Genomic DNA, 17,166 nt, shown 5'->3' with positions numbered 1-17,166 from the left:
TATAGTAAAAGGCACGGGGCATGATCACACACTCTCTTGTTTGTGGTATTCACTGGAGGTGGGGGCACTCACAGCTGCAGCACCTGCAAAGCTAATGGGAGGTGAGGGATGTCACATACTTTCAGCTGCATTGATTGCACACTGGGCCATGGTGAGCTGGAGACCACATGCTTTCCTGTGCACCAGAGAACCCAAGCATCCACATTGCCAGGAGTCTGGGAAGCATCAAGGACCAAACTCTGGGGCCGGAGACTCACAGATCTCGTAAGAGAGCCACAAGCTGCAGAGACGCCCTCAGACCCCAAAGTCACTGTCCAGTTAAAAATTTATTTCCTGGGGCCGGAGCTATAGCACAGCAGGTAGGGCGTTTGCCTTGCACACGGCCGACCCGGGTTCGATCCCTGGCATCCCATATGGTCCCCCAAGCACTGCCAGGAGTAATTCCTGAGTGCAAAGCCAGGAGTAACCCCTGAGCATCGCTGGGTGTGACCCAAAAAGCCAAAAAAAAAAATATTTCCTGCTCTATTAGCCTATTTAAATTTTAGAATTTCTGGAGCGTGTGGCCGCCTTTGTGGCAGCGCAGCATCTCATTCTCTATGCCACTGATGTACCGGGAGTAGCGCACCACATTTGATGGGGTGTAAAGTAGAAGGCAACCAATCTCAATAAAAAAAAATACTAGCACACAAGGGTCAACCTGTAACAACATGTTAGTAATCTCTTACACAAGGGCTTAATGGCTCCAGGTTAAGCTACAACAATCTTCACACACTTTTCTCTAAGGAAAATTTTGATATCCTTTTTAGTGGATTACTCATATGAAGCAATACAAAATAAATAATTTAGGGCCTGCTTTTGGGGCAGGCTTGGTTGTTGGTGGGAAAATTCAAAATAATGGTGGGAAGGTGTTATGGTGGTGGGATTGGTGTTGGAATATTGAATGCAATAAATTATTGTCAACAACTTTATAAAAATTTTAAAATAATAAAATTTAAAAGAAATAAACTCTGGGGCCCACACTTGCAAACCAGCTGCTTTCTGCCGCTGAGCCACTCCCCGAGTGCCACAATCAAGTGTCCCCAGGTGGCCCAATAATATCTTTTTACAGCTGTAATGTTTTTGAATGAAGGAACATACACTGACTTCTTTTTTCCTCTGGCATGTTTCATGATACGGAAGTACAGGGCAGGTGCTCTGCCTGAAAATCTCCTTGTCTGTAAGTGAGGTAATATAAGCTGGATGTCCTATCAGCTGCACTGCTAAGTGTGTCCACTGGTTACAGCAGATGCCACCAGAGCTCTTCAGTGGCCAAAGTGCCTTTCTTCCCTTTGAGGAGGATACTAAGCCTATCCCATTAGGGCGACCAGATGAAGGTCCTAGCTCCCCAACCAACCTTCTCCAGTAGGAACCACGGCGATAGTACAATGGGGAGGGAGTTTGCCTTGCACAGAGCGGACCCGGGTTCGATCCCTGACATCCCATATGGCTCCCCAAGCACCACCAGGAGTAATTCCTGAGAGTGCAAAGCCAGGAATATAACCCCTGAGTGTCTCCAGTGTGACCCCAAAAGCCAAAAAAAAAAGCTTCACCAGTAACACTGGCACATAGAAGAGTCATTTGTTTTTCTTTTGATGCCACCATACCTGGACATGATCAATGGAGTGTTGGGGTCAAACATGGGTTGGCAGAATTCAAGGCAAGCACCCTACCCACAGTACTATTGCTCAGGCCCCTGGCACCTAGAAGATTCTCAGCTGAGTCACGTATTGCTGGAATGGCAACAAAGCACTGCTTTTCTCATATTGGTCTCTTGTACATGTGAGATTTAAAAAAAAAATTTTGTACTGAATCACCGTGAGCTAGCCCATTACAAAGCGGTTCATGATTGGGTTTCTTACAAAGCGATTCATGATTGGGGTTCAGTGTTCTAACACCTGTCCCTCCACCCGTGTACATTTCCCGCCACCGGTGTGCCCAGTTTCCCTCCCACCACCCCCAACTTCCCCCATCCGACCTCGCCCCGCAGCCTGCCACTGTCTCTCTCCTCTCGCTCTCAATGTGAGATCAGCCTGCCACTCTTCTCGGCTCGCTCTGTCTGTCTCTCGACGTGAGGTATTTTTGATGACAGGGTGAATATACTAGAAACTACCAGCAGAGGACACTAAGAGATGGGAAAATACACCTGGCAAAGGGGTGTGGCCCGTGGAACCAGAATACAATGTAGGGGCTGCCAGCCCTGCTCCCAACACAGGTGGCGGCACAGTTACCAGCCAGGCTCTTCCGGCTCACGTGCTCGCCCGAGTCTTTCCCTCCACACTCATTTCCAAAAGCACAGCCCGGACCCTGGCACAAAGGACTGGGGCTTTCTCCAGTGAAATACTAACACCGGGAAAGAACGCTGAGATTTGCACAGCAAATTCCCTGAAACGGATATACTCCCAACTGATTCCTCCCTCCTGATTTACCCAACTCCTCACTCAGGTGACTAAGCTTCGAGGTGGAGGGGGGCTTTGAAGACCCGGCGCCCCAATCGGGACAAGTCCCAGGCAGCAGGCAAATGTCAACCCTGTGACAGTGGATGGAGGGGACACAGAGAGTCACTGGCGTGGGCTCTCAGGGGGCAGATCCCATGGAGGCAGCTAGGGGCCACCACAAGCCCAGCGAGCAGTCGCACTGCTCAGTCCCTGCTGTGCTCACAGCCCCCCAGTGGAGGTAAAGTGGCTCTTTCCTTAGCCACAGCTTTACGCAGCTCAGCAAAGGGACAAGAACCTGCCACAGGGCAGGGACATCATTGAGGCACCGAAACCGGCGGTGGGGCTGAGACTGAAAACTGGGAAAATTGGTTTTAATGAGGAATTTAATGGCGGGGAGCTGCTTTGCCCTGTTCCTTTTTCTTTCGTAAAGCAGTACCAAAGCTTCCCACAAAGAATCCCATCGTGGGGCTGGAGCGAAGCAGAGTGGGTAGGGTGTTTGCCTTGCACGCGGCCAACCCAGGTTCGATCCCCGGCATCCCATATGGTCCCCCAGCACTGGGTATGACCCAAAAAGCAAAAAAAAAAAAAAAAAAAGAATCTCATCCTTTGTTAGTGAAAAGCACAGGTTTCCAATTCACTGGTCACAAAGGCGGGTCCGCTCTGCGGGTGGTAACGAACTTACTTGTTTATGGTTACTGGTGACAATGTCATTCCTGGACGGAACAAAAGCAGCAGCAACATTTTGATGCTGGCAAATTCATGATTGCTGAGTTCCGAAAACATGTTATGACCTAGCAGGAGCCTGTGTGCCTGGCTGCAGACACGGAAAGCTCTGCAAGCAGGAAACCAGGATCAGGACAGAATAGGATGTGGATACGGCCAAGTCCTGAAGGCTGAGGAAGAGGCCGAGGACTTCTAAACTGAACTTGGATGAACCTCAGTTTTCTGGCAGATTTTAAACACCGCTCAAGTTCTGCACTGTGTCACATTCTTTTCACTGGCCCCTTCTGGTTTTCGAAGCAACTGGGTCAAACAACTCTCTTGCTATCTTCCATCTGTCCCAGAGCTTTTCCTAAGGATGCTCAAATTAAGCATGCTGATTTAAACGCCCTGGCTCTTGCTGATAAGGATTCTCCCATCTGTTTGTTTGTTTTGCTTTTTGGGTCACACCCGGCGATGCATAGGGGTTACTCCTGGCTCTGCACTCAGGAATTACTTTTGGTGGTGCTCAGGGGACCATATGGGATGCTGAGAATCGAACCCAGGTGGGCCGCGTGCAAGGCAAACGCCCTACCCGCTGTGCTATTGCTCCAGCCCCAGGATTCTCCCATCTGGAGAGTGCTGTCAGCTGGAGAAAGCTCTATTTCAGTCAATTCCATTTTGAGGGAACAGGGCAATAAGGGGCAAACATTTTATACACTATGTCTTGCTTGAACAGTTCTCACTAGCTCTGTTAGTGAGAAGATGAAGATGACTTTTAAAGTTTCCATATCTGCTTTGGTTTTGGGGTTGTTTTTTTTTTTTTTTTTGCTTTTTGGGTCATACCCACTGATACACAGGGGTTATTCCTGGCTCATGCACTCAGGAATTACCCCTGGCGGTGCTGGGGGACCATATGGGATGCTGGGAATCGAATCTGGGTGGGCCGCGTGCAAGGCAAATGCCCTGCCCGCTGTGCTCTCACTCCAGCCCCGAGGTTTCCGTATCTGAAGTAGGTAGCACTCAGGGCCAGACCCAATACTGGTTATTTTCTTCATGAAAGAAACACAGAAGGATGTGTGTAACACAGACTTACCTCTTCACCCGTTCAGTACAGTCCTGACTCAGTTCTCTCATTCTTTCTTCGACTTTGTTCAAAAGCTACAGTGAAGAGAAAGGAAATCAATAGGCTTACAGATTCAGCTCAGACGAACAGCTCAATTACTGGCCAGGAGCTTGAGGCCGTGTTGACAGAGCTGTGTGAGGCTGGCAGATGCCCAGATACACCTGTCCTCCCCCGTCCCTACCGCAGTCTCCCGGCTTGGCCCAATTCCACACTCCCACGCCAAGTCTCCTGCATGGTGTGGACATACCCTCAGTCTAAATTGCCAATAAAAGTCAGGGCCCGAGCAAGAGTCGAGCAGGGAGGGCATTTGCCTTGCATGAGGCTGGCCCGGGCTTTGATCCACCGCATCCCACTAGGTCCCCCATGCACCACCAGGGGTGATTCCTGAGTGCAGAGCCAGGACTAACACCTAAGCACCACCATATGTGGCCCCAAAATGAACCCCAAAAGGTACCAACAAAAGAATAGAAAGGGCAGAAAGGGCAAGCCTAAAGAATAATGTAGCTATAACCAGATGTGTCATTCTGGCTTAGACATTTACAATAAAACCCCTACTCAGACTCAAGCCGTCTAGGGAAATACGGCAGCCAGATCCCCAACAACTGGGTAAACTGTTTTTCTTCTAAAGTTACTCATCTCCAGGGAGAAAAGTTCCCAATTAACCAGAAATTCAGCAAGTATGTGAAAGGAAGTTTGAACATTAAACTAGACAGAGCTTATGCTCCGCGAATACTTAGATAGAGCTTATGCTCTGCGAATACTTAAGTATAAATACAAGTGGGACACCAACGCCGTCAATTTCTTCTTTCACGCGTCCATCACCGTCGTAGCTCTGAAGATCCAGTAACACCAATCCATGTGGGTAAATTCTCAAGTTAGCAAAGCTACAAAGGAAAAGATACTGCGAGGTCAGGAATGGTCTCACAGCCCCTGAAAGAAAAGACCCGAGGCAGGTAGGAGGCCCCTTAACAATGAATACCAGGAAGCTATAAAATCAAGAAAGGTTGGGAGGGACCTGGCGCTGGGCCATCATCAGGAGACCTTCAATAGGAACAAAGGCCTTGCCAGGCTGAGAGAAAACTCTCAGCGCTCCAGTCCTTTGCCTTGATGAGCTCTAGTAAGGGCCTCCACGGCAAAGAAAGTCCCAATCCAAGGGAACTTGGAAAAGGCAATCAGAATCATCAGCCCTACAAGACAAGGGCGGAAGGCCATTCTGCTCGGCTGGACCCCCCTACTCTGGGTGGGTTATGTCTCCCTTCACTTATGGGGCACTGCATTTTACAGTCACCTGCACTTTGCCACTCAGACACAAAATCCCACGACCCCCCCCCCGACTTTTTAGCTTTTTATAAGTCTGTCTTCGCTCTCTCACAGATGTTCTGGGATGTTTTATTTTGGCCTTTGGGCCACACCAAGCAGTGCTCAAGGGACCATAAAGGGCAGGGGATTATTTCCAGGCCTCCCGTGTGCAAGTTATGTAGCCTTTTCATTTTTTTCCCAACTAAAACAATCCGGCTTCAGTCTTCTCCTGAGATTCCTTTCTGCTAAATGAAATCTGGGTGAAGGAGATCGGGGCTGCCCTTTTCTTCTTAAGCAAAGAACACAGTCTTGCCTCGGCCTGAGCGCCACGGCTGCCTTCAAATTCGGGCAGCGAGGATGAGCCCCCACGCCATGGGGACGGAGCAGGTGTGAGGGACAGCCTGCCAGTGACCTAAGTGGGGCCGGCAGGACTTGGTCACATAGACTCCAGCACTATCACGGTGTCACGTAACCCACACTTGAGTGTGAGCCCCCAGTGGTGCATGTCAACACGCTAGTGAACACACCGCACCTTGTACAGACTTCTTAGTTTGGACCAAACCAAGCAGTGCTCCAGGGCTATTCCAGCTGCCACTTGGGAGTCCAGGGGTTGAACCAGGGGGGCCCCCTCATGCAAAGCACGTGACAGCCCTTGGAGCTGCCTCTCCAGTCCTCCGTGCTGTCTTTTATGAGTCCTCCTGTCACCAGGCCCTGGTGGTACTCACCAGAGTGTGTACTCCCTCCCTTGAGTCGCTTCTAGAAGGCTCGGAAACCAACATCTATTTTAGGGAAGATTTAGAGTCAAAAGCTAAAGTTCGCAAAAGAAGGTTCTTAGGCCTGGGAAAGTGACTTCAGCACCAAGCACTGAGAACTGAATTTTAATTTTTTTTTTTATTTTTGGGTCACACCTGGCAACGCACAGGGGTTACTCCTGACTCTGCACTCAGTAGTTACCCCTGGCGGTGCTCAGGGGACCATATGGGATGCTGGGAATCGAACACGGGTCAGCCACGTGCAAGGCAAACACCCTACCCCCTGTGCTATTGCTCCAGTCCTGAGAAGTGAATTTTAAGATGGCACCCTAGCAGGTGACTGCACTAAGAGAGGAAGGGCAAACTGGGTTTTCTGAATAACCTTCAGAATTCGAAATAGCCATAACAATGGCTGACTGCCAGCAGGTTTAATTGGCTTGGTTCCTTGCAAGCCTGCAAGCCAGTTCCAGCCTGTAGCTTCAAAATGGTTTTAAATATTTTAAAAGTTGGATTTATTTTAGGGACAAAAAGTGATAGGGGTATGTGCCTCCTTTTTTAAAATTTTCTTTATGGGTCACACCTGGCAATGCACAGGGATTACTCCTGGCTCTACACTCAGGAATCACCCCGGTGGTGCTCAGAGGACCCTATGGGATGCTGGGAATTGAACCCAGGTCGGCCACGTGCAAAGCAAACGCCCTCCCCACTGTGCTATTGCTCCAGCGCCGGTATGTGCCTCCTTACAGAAAGAGCTCCCTGCACTCATCAGTGGGTGTCACCAGGTTCCCACCTTTTAAATGAAACATATAACTGCATGTGGCATGCAGTAAGGGTGATGCTGCATGTATAATCTTATTACGTCAATAATAAAATATATTACTTAATACATTTGTTTATTTTAAATTAAAACAGTAACAATAAGTCTCTCAATGAGAGACGTTACTGGTGCCCGATTGAACAAATGTTAAATGACTTAAATATGAACAAAATTACTTCTATGTGGCCAATCCCAGTTTGATCCCCAGCACCGCATATGGTCCCCCTGCACTACCAATTTGGACTGACCCTTGAGCACAGGGCAGGACTAAGACCTGAAGAGTCTGGTGTGTTCCCCACAAAACTAACCAACCAACCAGCAAAATAACAGAACCCAAGCGGTCACTTCTAACGATAAGCCATGGTTTAAAAAAAAAACCCTTGAAAAAGATCAAATTATAAGAAAAAATCTGTAAGAATATATAGGCAGTAGGCATGAATACATAGCCAGAATAAAAGGGGGAAAACGAATAAATAAAAGCAAAAATAAATAAATACAGGACCAGAGTGCATGTTTTGCAAAACATGTATCTGCTAGGGGTCAGGGCTAAGGCTCAGGTGAGTTAATCCATCCCCCCCTCCAGCACTGCCTGTCCCCCCCTAGCACATGTGACACCTCATCCCAACCCTGGGGTGACCTTTCACCTAGCTTCAAAATGAAGCTCAGGGGGCTGGAGAGAGCTGGAGATAGTACAGTAGGTAGGAAGCTTGCCTTGCACATGGCTGACCTGGGTTCAATCCCTGACAGCACATGGGGTTCCCCTGAGCCCTGCCAAAAGTGATACCGGAACACAGAGCCAGCAGTACGCCCTGAGCACCTCCAGATGTGTCCCACCCCACAGAAGTCCAGGCCCAAGCCCCCTGAATGAGCTGATAGTATCTTCTTGTCTGCTAAACCAGCAACAAACGGAGAGGGGCCCGGGTAAAGGAAAAATGAGAACTGCCCCCCTTTTAACCACCTGGGTGGTTCTGGTAAACAGTTCCACCAGAAACACACAAAAATCAAGACTGCTAGAAGGCACGGTGAAGTGCCAACTTCAAGGTACTGGAGCCAGAAATCAAGACATACCTTGCCAAGGGCAAACAGGAAGAGCTTAGGAGATCAGACAAAGGGCCAGAGCCCATGCGGGAGGCCCGGGTTCCATGCCCAGCACCGCATATGGGCCCTGAGCACGGCTGGGAGAGACCCCACACACCCCACAGCAGGGCGTGTGCGGAGAGACAGAAGCAGGGGGGCAGGGAGGAAAGAAAAACAGAAAAAGGAAAGAAGAAGTAAAATTGGCAAGGACCGGACCAGGCTCTCAGCCTCACAGACAGGCCATAATCAAAGAGAAAGAAAAAACGGCAGCTCTGAGAAGTGAGGCTGACCCGGTAACAGAAGAGGGGCGTTAGGGGCAGGGGAGCTAGTGCGGCCGACTCGGGTGCGTCCCTGATCCACCAGCAAATTAAAATTAAGAAGTAAAGACTAGGGCTGGAGCAATAGCTCAGCGGGTAGGGCGTCTGCCTTGCACGTGGCAGACCCGGGTTTGATTCCCAGCATCCCATATGGTCCCCTGAGTACCACCAGGGGTAATTCCTGAGTGCAGAGCCAGGAGTAACCCCTGTGCATCGCCAAATGTGACCCAAAAAGGAAAAAAAAAAAAGAAGTAAAGACTAATGTGGAAAGCTTTTAAATGAAGCATGTTAATTTGTATTTTTTCTGCCTTCAGAAGCAATTTGCAAATAGCTCTTGTCAAAAAATGCCTTCGGGGATGTACGTTCTAAACACTCCAGACAAGTGTTTTTCATCCTTCGTCCCAACACGATCCCCTTCTTCCCAAGCCTGCTTCTCTCCTGTGGCCCTCTGTCCTACCAGTTGCCACCGCCAAACCCCCCCACCTCACCTTGACCCATAACTGCTTCTAACTGCTCTTAGAAGACTAGAGTTGGCCTCTAGGGTAGAAAATTCAAGAACTGCAGAGAAAAGGAGAAGGAGGGTTCCTCTGAAAAGGCCTCTAAGAAAATATAAGCGTTCAGGCCAGAGAAACAGTATGCAGTTGGATGGGGTCGGGAAGGTGGGGTAAGATGCTTGCCTTAGATGGCCTCTGTTCAAGACCCCTGGTGCCACATGTGGACCCCCAAGCACTGCCAGGGATGATCCTCAAGCACAGAGCCAGAAATAGTCCCTGAGAACCACACCCCCCCCCCGCCTTGCGCAGTGGGAGCCAGGTAGGGGCCCTCGGGAACACCTCACCTGCCATTTTTGCTGATGTATGTCGCCAAGTAGCCGTGGTCTTGCCAGGTATGCACTGACTCGGTCATGCCCTGCTCCTGGAAAATGGACTGCAGGCCTTTCAGAATGGTCTCACCGTCAGCTGCGGAACAAGGGCAGAAGGCAAGAGGGTCAGGAGGCAGCAAGCTCAGAAAGTGAGGGAGGCTGTCTGCCTCTAACCGTCCTGTAAGACCGTTGGAAGCAGGATCACTTGCTCCTTGTGAGCTAAAAACATTCATTCTCAACCCAGGGTAGTTGGGGGGAGGAGGGCGGGCAGGTAACTGTGAGAAGAGCAAAGGCGCAGAAGCCCACCACAAAACAGCTGTGTCAAGATATCTCCCATGCCCCCCAGCCCAGAAAGCTGAATGAACTATTCCACAGACCCAGACATCAAAGAACGGCAAATACCACGAGGCTGCTTCAGGGTAAATAAATCATGAGGCTAGTCCGTTGAGAACAAGAAAGGCATGTCCACCCATGGCTGATGGACATTCCCAGGTGTGTGGCAAGAATGAACAAGTTATTTTCTGATCGGGAAAGTAGGAACTAAAATGGTGCCGCTCATACCAAGGTCACTAAGAGGGAGAAAGGGAACAAATTCCGCCCGGGCCCAACTGCTAGGCACATCCGGGGAAGCCCTCCTCGATCCAGAGACCTCACCAGGCCCCGTCCAAAAAGGGCTCAGTGTCTGGGTCCCAATAAAAAAAAACCCAAGATTGGGAGAAGTTTAGCTTCCTCTAAACAATGAGGGCTGCACGTTTGCAGGCAGAATGGAATAGGCTAGAATAGAATGGGCTGGAATGAAATAGGAGATTAAAAAATAAAATAGATTGCCCTATTTTCAATGCTATGCAGTCAAGTCAACTGCTGATAATTGCTTAGCACCCAATGGGCACAGATCTGTGAATATCCCGGCCTTTGTAAAAAAATGGTCCTTCTTTATGTGGGTGGGGCGGGGGGAATAAGCCCAAATTTCTTCAGAAGGGTTGCAGAGAGCCTAGCTTGCAGCCCTGAGGTCACTATCTGTCTCACTCTTTGAGAGAGACTGTGGGATGAAGTGCTGGTTCCACCGAATTTGTAGAGTCTGCAGTCAAGGGCCTGGATTATGAAATCGGCATGGACCGTTCGCTAAGAAACCCCCATGAGACTCAGAGGAAAATCAAATTACTCCCTGGGTCTAACTCCAGAGCCATCCTTCCCTGAGAAAGGCAGCACCCCTGAGACCTGAACAGGTTAAACAGAAAATCTCCCCAGTTCAGCTGAATCGTACGGTTTTGCAAGGTGACAGTGGAATTCATTGCAGTCACGAAATGGACGCTAGGGATTTTTTTTCACTGTTTTTTAAAATTGGGGGCCAGGCCCAGCAATGTTCAAGGATCACTCCTGGCTCTGCTGTGTTCAAGGGCAAGCGCCCACATTCTGTGCTATCACTCCAGCCCCATTCCCCCCCCACTCTTATAAAGTCTATCTCCAGTGACATTTGACCATGTTCCCAAGTCGAACTTGTGCCCAGTGAGAATGAGGGCGATGCGCAGTTGAGGCCAAGCTGGACAGTCTGTGTCTTATTCTGGATGACACAAATCTCTTTAAAATTTTATCTGCAGGGCTGGAGCAATAGCACAGCGGGTAGGGCATTTGCCTTGCACACAGCCGACCCAGGTTTGATTCCCAGCATCCCATATGGTCCCCCAGGACCGCCAGGAGTAATTCCTGAGTGCAGAGCCGGAAGTAACCCCTGAGCATCGCTGGGTGTGACCCAAAAAGAAAAAAAATACGTTATCTGCAGGCCAGAACAGACTGTGCATGCACAGAGACTCAAGTCACATCCCCAGAACTGCAAGGTTACCGGAGCACAGCTGAGTAGCGCCCCATACACTGGTGTGGTTCAAAAACTATACACACAACATAACTAAGTTGCCATTTGAAATCAAAATTTCACTCCTTCTCCCTGGAGGCGGTAGGAGGATGGGTCCCCAAAAGACCCGCCTACATCCAGAAGCTGGGAAGGTGACTTTATTAGGGAAAGGTTGTTGGCAGATGGAATTAAACCAAGGATCTTGAAATGAGATAATCCAGGGTGATTTGGGCAGGTCCTAAATCCAATTACAAGTGCTCTTCTAAGAGACCAAAAGAAGGCAGAGAAAGGGGCCTTTGGTGTGAAGACAAACGTAGAGGTTGGAGTAATAATTGGAGTAATAATTCCTTAGCCAAATGCCAAGGCATGGGGGGGGGTGCAGAAGGCGGTGGAGGCCAGCAAGGACTTTCCCTTAGTGCCCAGAGGGAGTTGAGCCCTTTTTTTCTCTTTTGGGCTCACACCCGGTGATGCTCAGAGGTTACTCCTGGCTCATGCACTCAGGAATTACTCCTGGGAGTGCTCGGGGGACCATATGGGATGCTGGGAATTGAACCTGGGTTGACTGCATGCAAGGCAACGCCCTCCCCGCTGTACTATCGCTCCAGCCCCGGGAGTTGAGCCCTTTATCACTTGAGTGTTTGGGATTCGGAATCCCTAAACACAGAGAAATTAGAATATTTCACAGGCAACAATTCGAACCAAAGTCAATGATTGACTGACAGAGTGTACCTCTCCCCGCACCCCCCCAAACACAAGCAGGGAGACACAGCAGGTCACAGCACCTAGACTCTCTCGTGTGCTACCAGCACGTGTGTAAGAAGTGAGAAAACAAAGGGACTTCACGGGCCTCGCAGCAAAATATTAACAGAGGGTGGGCCGCAACTGAGGAGGCTCTTGGGAAAAGGCAGTGCCCAGCGGCCCACTGCGAAGGAGCGGGGGCTTGTGGAGGGGGCCCTGGAGAGGCTCACACTCAAGAGAGACTGGCACGGAATCCACAGCCCTCACCCACTGCAACCCCGGTACAGACGAACAGAACAGTAACCCGCATTGCATTCTTGCTCGTTCCCAGCAAAACTGCTCTGGGAAACTCATCTGGCAGAAAAAACGATCTAGTTAGTTGGTGGGGCCTGAAGACAGCAGGCAGGGGCACTTGCCTCGCATGTAGCCCACCCAGGTTTAATCCCCGGCATCCCATATGGTCCCCGGAGCCTGCCAGGAAATTTGTGAATGCAGATCTTAGCATCACCAGGTTTGCTTCTCCCCCCTCCGCCCCCCCCCCAAAAAAAAATCTAGTTGTCTTTGCTGCATTCTGAGATTCACGTCAGGAAAGCAGAAGGAGGAGAAGGCTGAACAATACTATTCCTAGAAGTGTGGCTTTGATTGTTCTGGTTTTGGGGCTTCGGCGCCAGGGATGGTACCCAGGGCCTCTCTTGGCAAAGGCTGCACTTTCCCACTAAGCCACATATCCCCCAGCTGCCTCGGATGGCAATGTTAAGACCCCCACCTCAAACACGGAACTTGCTAAGAACCGGCCTTGCTGGGTCTGTGCGCGCCAGTGAAGTATGGTGGGGCCAGGCCGCAGTGGGAGTGACCGGATGTGCAGGGCGGGGCGGGCGAGCAAGCGTGCCCAGCCGGCCAAGTTCCAGCGAGCTCCACAACACTGCCCCGGGACGAGAGAGCCGCTGTGCAATTATCCAATCCCTCCTTGGCGAGAGCAGATGTTTTCTGTTCTGCAAGTGTATAAGACAAATCATCACCCTGGGAAAATGGCCTCAAGACTGGGTTCTGCTGGCACGACGCAAATCCCCCGGGCGGATGAGGGGACAATCCAGACAGGGCCACCCTGCGTGTCACTGGCCAGGCTGTGCAGCAAATGGCCACGGGACTGAGCTGGGGCCAACCCTGTCCCCCCAGGAGAAGAAAAGGGGGTATGTTTGCCTGACACATGCAGAGCCCTCGACTGCTGGCCGAGCCCCTTTTCTTCTGACTGGTGCAATTAGCAGCAAGGCGCTAGGTGGGCTCCGGGAAGGCCCTCCGGCAAGGAGTCAAGGGAAAGGAAAACACATTAGACAAAAGGACCCACCCGGTCACGAGCGGCAGCTCATCCTAGAGGTTTAGCCCCAGCGCCCAGGACAGACGGTGGGTCTGAATGTATTTCCTGGCTGTGGCCAGTATCTAGTCCCCGTGGACACTCACTCCCAGGCTGGCCAGGACTGTGGGAAACATGCCATGTTGCCCACTGGCCACCGTCATTCACAGTCACCTGCTCGTGGCCTGGGAACACTGCTCCCAAGCCGGGGTTAGACTGCAGAGAGCGGCGAAGGCTGAAACACGCCCAGGACCTCTTGCTCCACATCAACACTTGCAAGTGCAAACCAGAAGCAAAGGCCTGAGCCGCAGCTCCAGCAGGCAACAGGGCAGCTGGCTCGGTCACCTTGGTCTCAGGTGCTTGGTCAACGTTCGTCCGGGAAGTGGCAATGATTTTGTGAGATTAACCATTCTTATGACGGTGTACCTGATGTTTCTAGAACACCAAAACACAAGGGTTTTTCAATCCAGAATCTGCTCTCCAGTAATCGGGAGAGGTTTTAAAATCTCTGATGCTACATCCCGTAGCACTGTAGCACTGTCTACAGTGTCCCGTTGTTCATGGACTTGCTCGAGCGGGCACCAGTAACGTCTCCACTGTGAGACTTGTTGTTACTGCTTTTGGCATATTGAATACACCACAGGGAGCTTGCCAGGCTCTGCCGTGCGGGTGGGATACTCTCGGTAGATCAGTTAAAAATCAAATCCCTGCCTAACCATAGCCACAGGTAGCATATCAAATACCTTCAGAAAAATGCCTTAAAATTGTGACACAATTTCAAACTTTACACACATAAGCAGCATGCACAACAAAATATACCTGAATTTCTCGGGTTCCTCGATTGAGGTATGGTATGAAGGAGTATCCTGCCTCTGGTCCTTCAGCAATCTGATCATACTCAGTAAAAATGTGAGTATCAATTCCTCCTTGTCAAACATGGCCCCATACTCCAATTAATTGCCCAGGGCAAGGGGAAGTAGGGAACACCCTTGGGTGAAAATGAGCCCAGGTTGGAGCGGAAATACAAGAAAACAAGATAGCAATGTCGGGGGCCAGAGTAATAGCACAGCGGGTAGGGCGTTTGCCTTGCACACGGCCGACCCGGGTCCGATCCCCGGCATCCCATATGGTCCCCCAAGCACTGCCAGGAGCTGAGTGCAAAACCGGGAGTAACCCCTGAGCATTGCTGGGTGTGACCCAAAAAGCAAAAAAAAGAAAAAAGATAGCATTGTCCTAAATGGCTACAAAGAGGGAAGCCGGAGATTCCAGTGTGAAAGAAAACAATACAACCGTTTTTAGGACACATCAGTGGAACAAACTACATGGGGAAAATGTTTCCAGTTCTTTAAAATTTCCCCAGGCAGGGGCTGGAGAGAATAGTCTAATAGCACCGGTCTGACCCCAACACAAACAAGAAATCAAGACTTCCCTGAAAGTAGCAGATGCAGCTAACTGCTCAGAAACCAGCCATCGCTCCCAGGGCGAAATGTTCTTTGTCCACCGGACCACTCGATGTCCCCAATTCCAGATCACTGCCTGCCCTGTGTTTGCTTAGCCAACAATAACTTTCAAACAATCGACTTTGCCAGGTTTGGTCAAAACAAAGGAAGCATCCCGCTCCGGTAAGTGGAACGGGAGACCCGGGTGCGAAACCGGGCCAATGAAGGCCCAGGATTCTCCCGGCAACCATTTACAAACGGACCATCGGCTCCACAGGGCTGAACCCCAAACCTCTATCGGCAGCGGCCACCTGCTACCTGTCCAACTGCTCACAGGTCTGACCTCAAAATCGGCCTCCCCCCATGTCGGTTATACTCCCGTCGCTGCAGATCCCCCAGAGGACTCAGCCACTGTCACATCCTGAAGAACTTGAGGCTGCCCCCAGCTGTGACCCAGTGGCTCAAGCATCCCTCCATCGAAGTGGTTTCCGACTTCACCAACCCAAGAAGCCAAAGCGGAGGGGGCGGAGCAGGAGTCCAGCGGGGAGGGCGTTTGCCTTTTACACCGGTGACCCAGCTTGGGTCCCCGGCATCCCAGAGGGTCCTGCAACATTGCCAGGAGTAACTCCTCAGGGCATCGCCAGGTGTGACCCAAAACTACAAAAACAATAAACAAAAAAGAAGCCAAACTGGAGACACTCAGGCCGCTGTGTGGGGTCGCTCCCTACTACACACTGGCGAGGCGCTGCTGCCTGTGTGTGTGGCCGCTCGCGACACCAGCCTTGGGAAATCAGGAGACGATTTTCAACTCTTGCCAAGAACATCCTCAGTCATGCCGGCCAGAAACCCCACAACTCATCAAGCTCCTGCTCCCCGATTCTCTGCCAACCACATCCCTCTCCCACAACAGGCTGGGAGAAATACGTATTTCAATCCCTCTCCCACATTCATTCTTCATTCCTCCCGTCACTGCCCCGTGGCCCTCTCCTGCCCCCAGGCCCTCCTCCTCCTCGTTTCCAGAGACCCAGACCCCCGGCTCATCCTCAATTCTGCTCTCTGCTTCCCAGCCGTGGTCAGGGACTGCCCTAACTCCCACCCGCGCACGACGGCCAGGAAGCTGGCTGCAGAGCCACCACTGCCCTAAGCCCCCAGCTCGAGACAAGGTCAAAGAACCTACGAGTCACACCTGGCCTGAGCCGAGTTCTCCTGCACACAGAAACCCGTTTCCTGGCTTTCTTAACTGATTCTCCACACCTACAAGCACTGTAGCACTGTCGTCCTGTTCATCAATTTGCTCGAGCGGGCACCAGTAACGTCTCCATTGTGAGACTTGTTACTGTTTTTGGCATATCGAATATGCCACGGGGAGCTTTGCCAGGCTCTGCCGTGCGGGCGATATACTTTTGGTAGCTTGCTGGGCTCTCCGAGAGGGATGGAGGAATCGAACCCGGGTTGGCTGCATCCAAGGCAAACGCCCTACCCGCTGCGCTATTGCTCCAGTCCACACACCTACAAGAAGAAATGGAAACTGGGTTCCAGCTGTATCCGGAAGTCTTCCAGGTGCCTCATTTGAAACCCTGCTGAAGGGGCTGGGGTGAGGAGGTTTGAAGGACTGGAACACGTGTTTCATATGTGGAGATCCGGAGTTTGATTCCCGGGACCATATGCCCCACCCCACTCCCACCCCAAACGCTGTCAGGTATGGCCCTGGCAATGCCCTGTGCCCTAAATATCACTTCGCATATCCTAACCTTTTTGAGTTTTTCCAAGAGGGGAGTCTGGAACACACCTAGGAAGTGCTCATGGGGTTACTCCTGATCTGTGCTCAGGGGCCAATCCTAGCAGTGCTCAAGGATCAAACCCAAGACTCCAACAGGCAAAGTGCATGGCTGTCCTGGCAGTGGACATGTCAGAACTAAGAGCTGTATGCTAACGATCACTTTTTTTTTGCTTTTTGGGTCACACCCGGTGGTGCACAGGGGTTACTCCTGGCTCTGCACTCAGGAATTACCCCTGGCGGTGCTCAGGGGACCATCTGGGATGCTGGGAATTGAACCCGAGCTGACCGCGTGCAAGGCAAACACTCTACCCACTGTGCTATTGCTTCAGCCCCGCTAACAATCACTTTATGTCAAGTTCAAGGTGCAAACACATCCGTTCCAGAGTTCCCACCTTCGCCATAGCCTTCTGTGCGTTCCCGAGACAGTGCATGTATTCCTAGCGGGCTTGCTCTTCTTCAAGCCAGTTGTCACTGCTTGTCCAAAGGCTCAAGAACAGCTTCTGGCCTCACTCGGACACGCTAGATGTGATAAAGGACATGAACACTGACAGCTGGCAAGTCCACAGCACTGAAGTCAAGCGATCCA

General features: G+C 50.9%; 1 protein-coding gene across 1 annotated transcript in view; it reads right to left on the bottom strand.

The window, feature by feature from the left end:
- SMS (spermine synthase) overlaps nucleotides 1–17,166 on the bottom strand; it is a 62,047-nt gene that overhangs the window by 24,020 nt on the left and 20,861 nt on the right. Inside the window, exons 2-4 of the mRNA XM_055121415.1 lie at nucleotides 9,400–9,520; nucleotides 5,090–5,183; nucleotides 4,270–4,334 (exon numbers count right to left, since the gene is read on the bottom strand). Coding sequence (XP_054977390.1) covers nucleotides 4,270–4,334; nucleotides 5,090–5,183; nucleotides 9,400–9,520 — 280 coding nt within the window. The remainder of the gene's footprint in view (nucleotides 1–4,269; nucleotides 4,335–5,089; nucleotides 5,184–9,399; nucleotides 9,521–17,166) is intronic.

This window comes from Sorex araneus, chromosome X, assembly GCF_027595985.1.
Source record: "Sorex araneus isolate mSorAra2 chromosome X, mSorAra2.pri, whole genome shotgun sequence".
In the NCBI taxonomy this organism is placed as follows: Eukaryota; Metazoa; Chordata; class Mammalia; order Eulipotyphla; family Soricidae; genus Sorex; species Sorex araneus.
The sequence above is the reverse complement of the archived record's forward strand: the minus strand, read 5'-3'. Positions and strand labels throughout refer to the sequence as shown.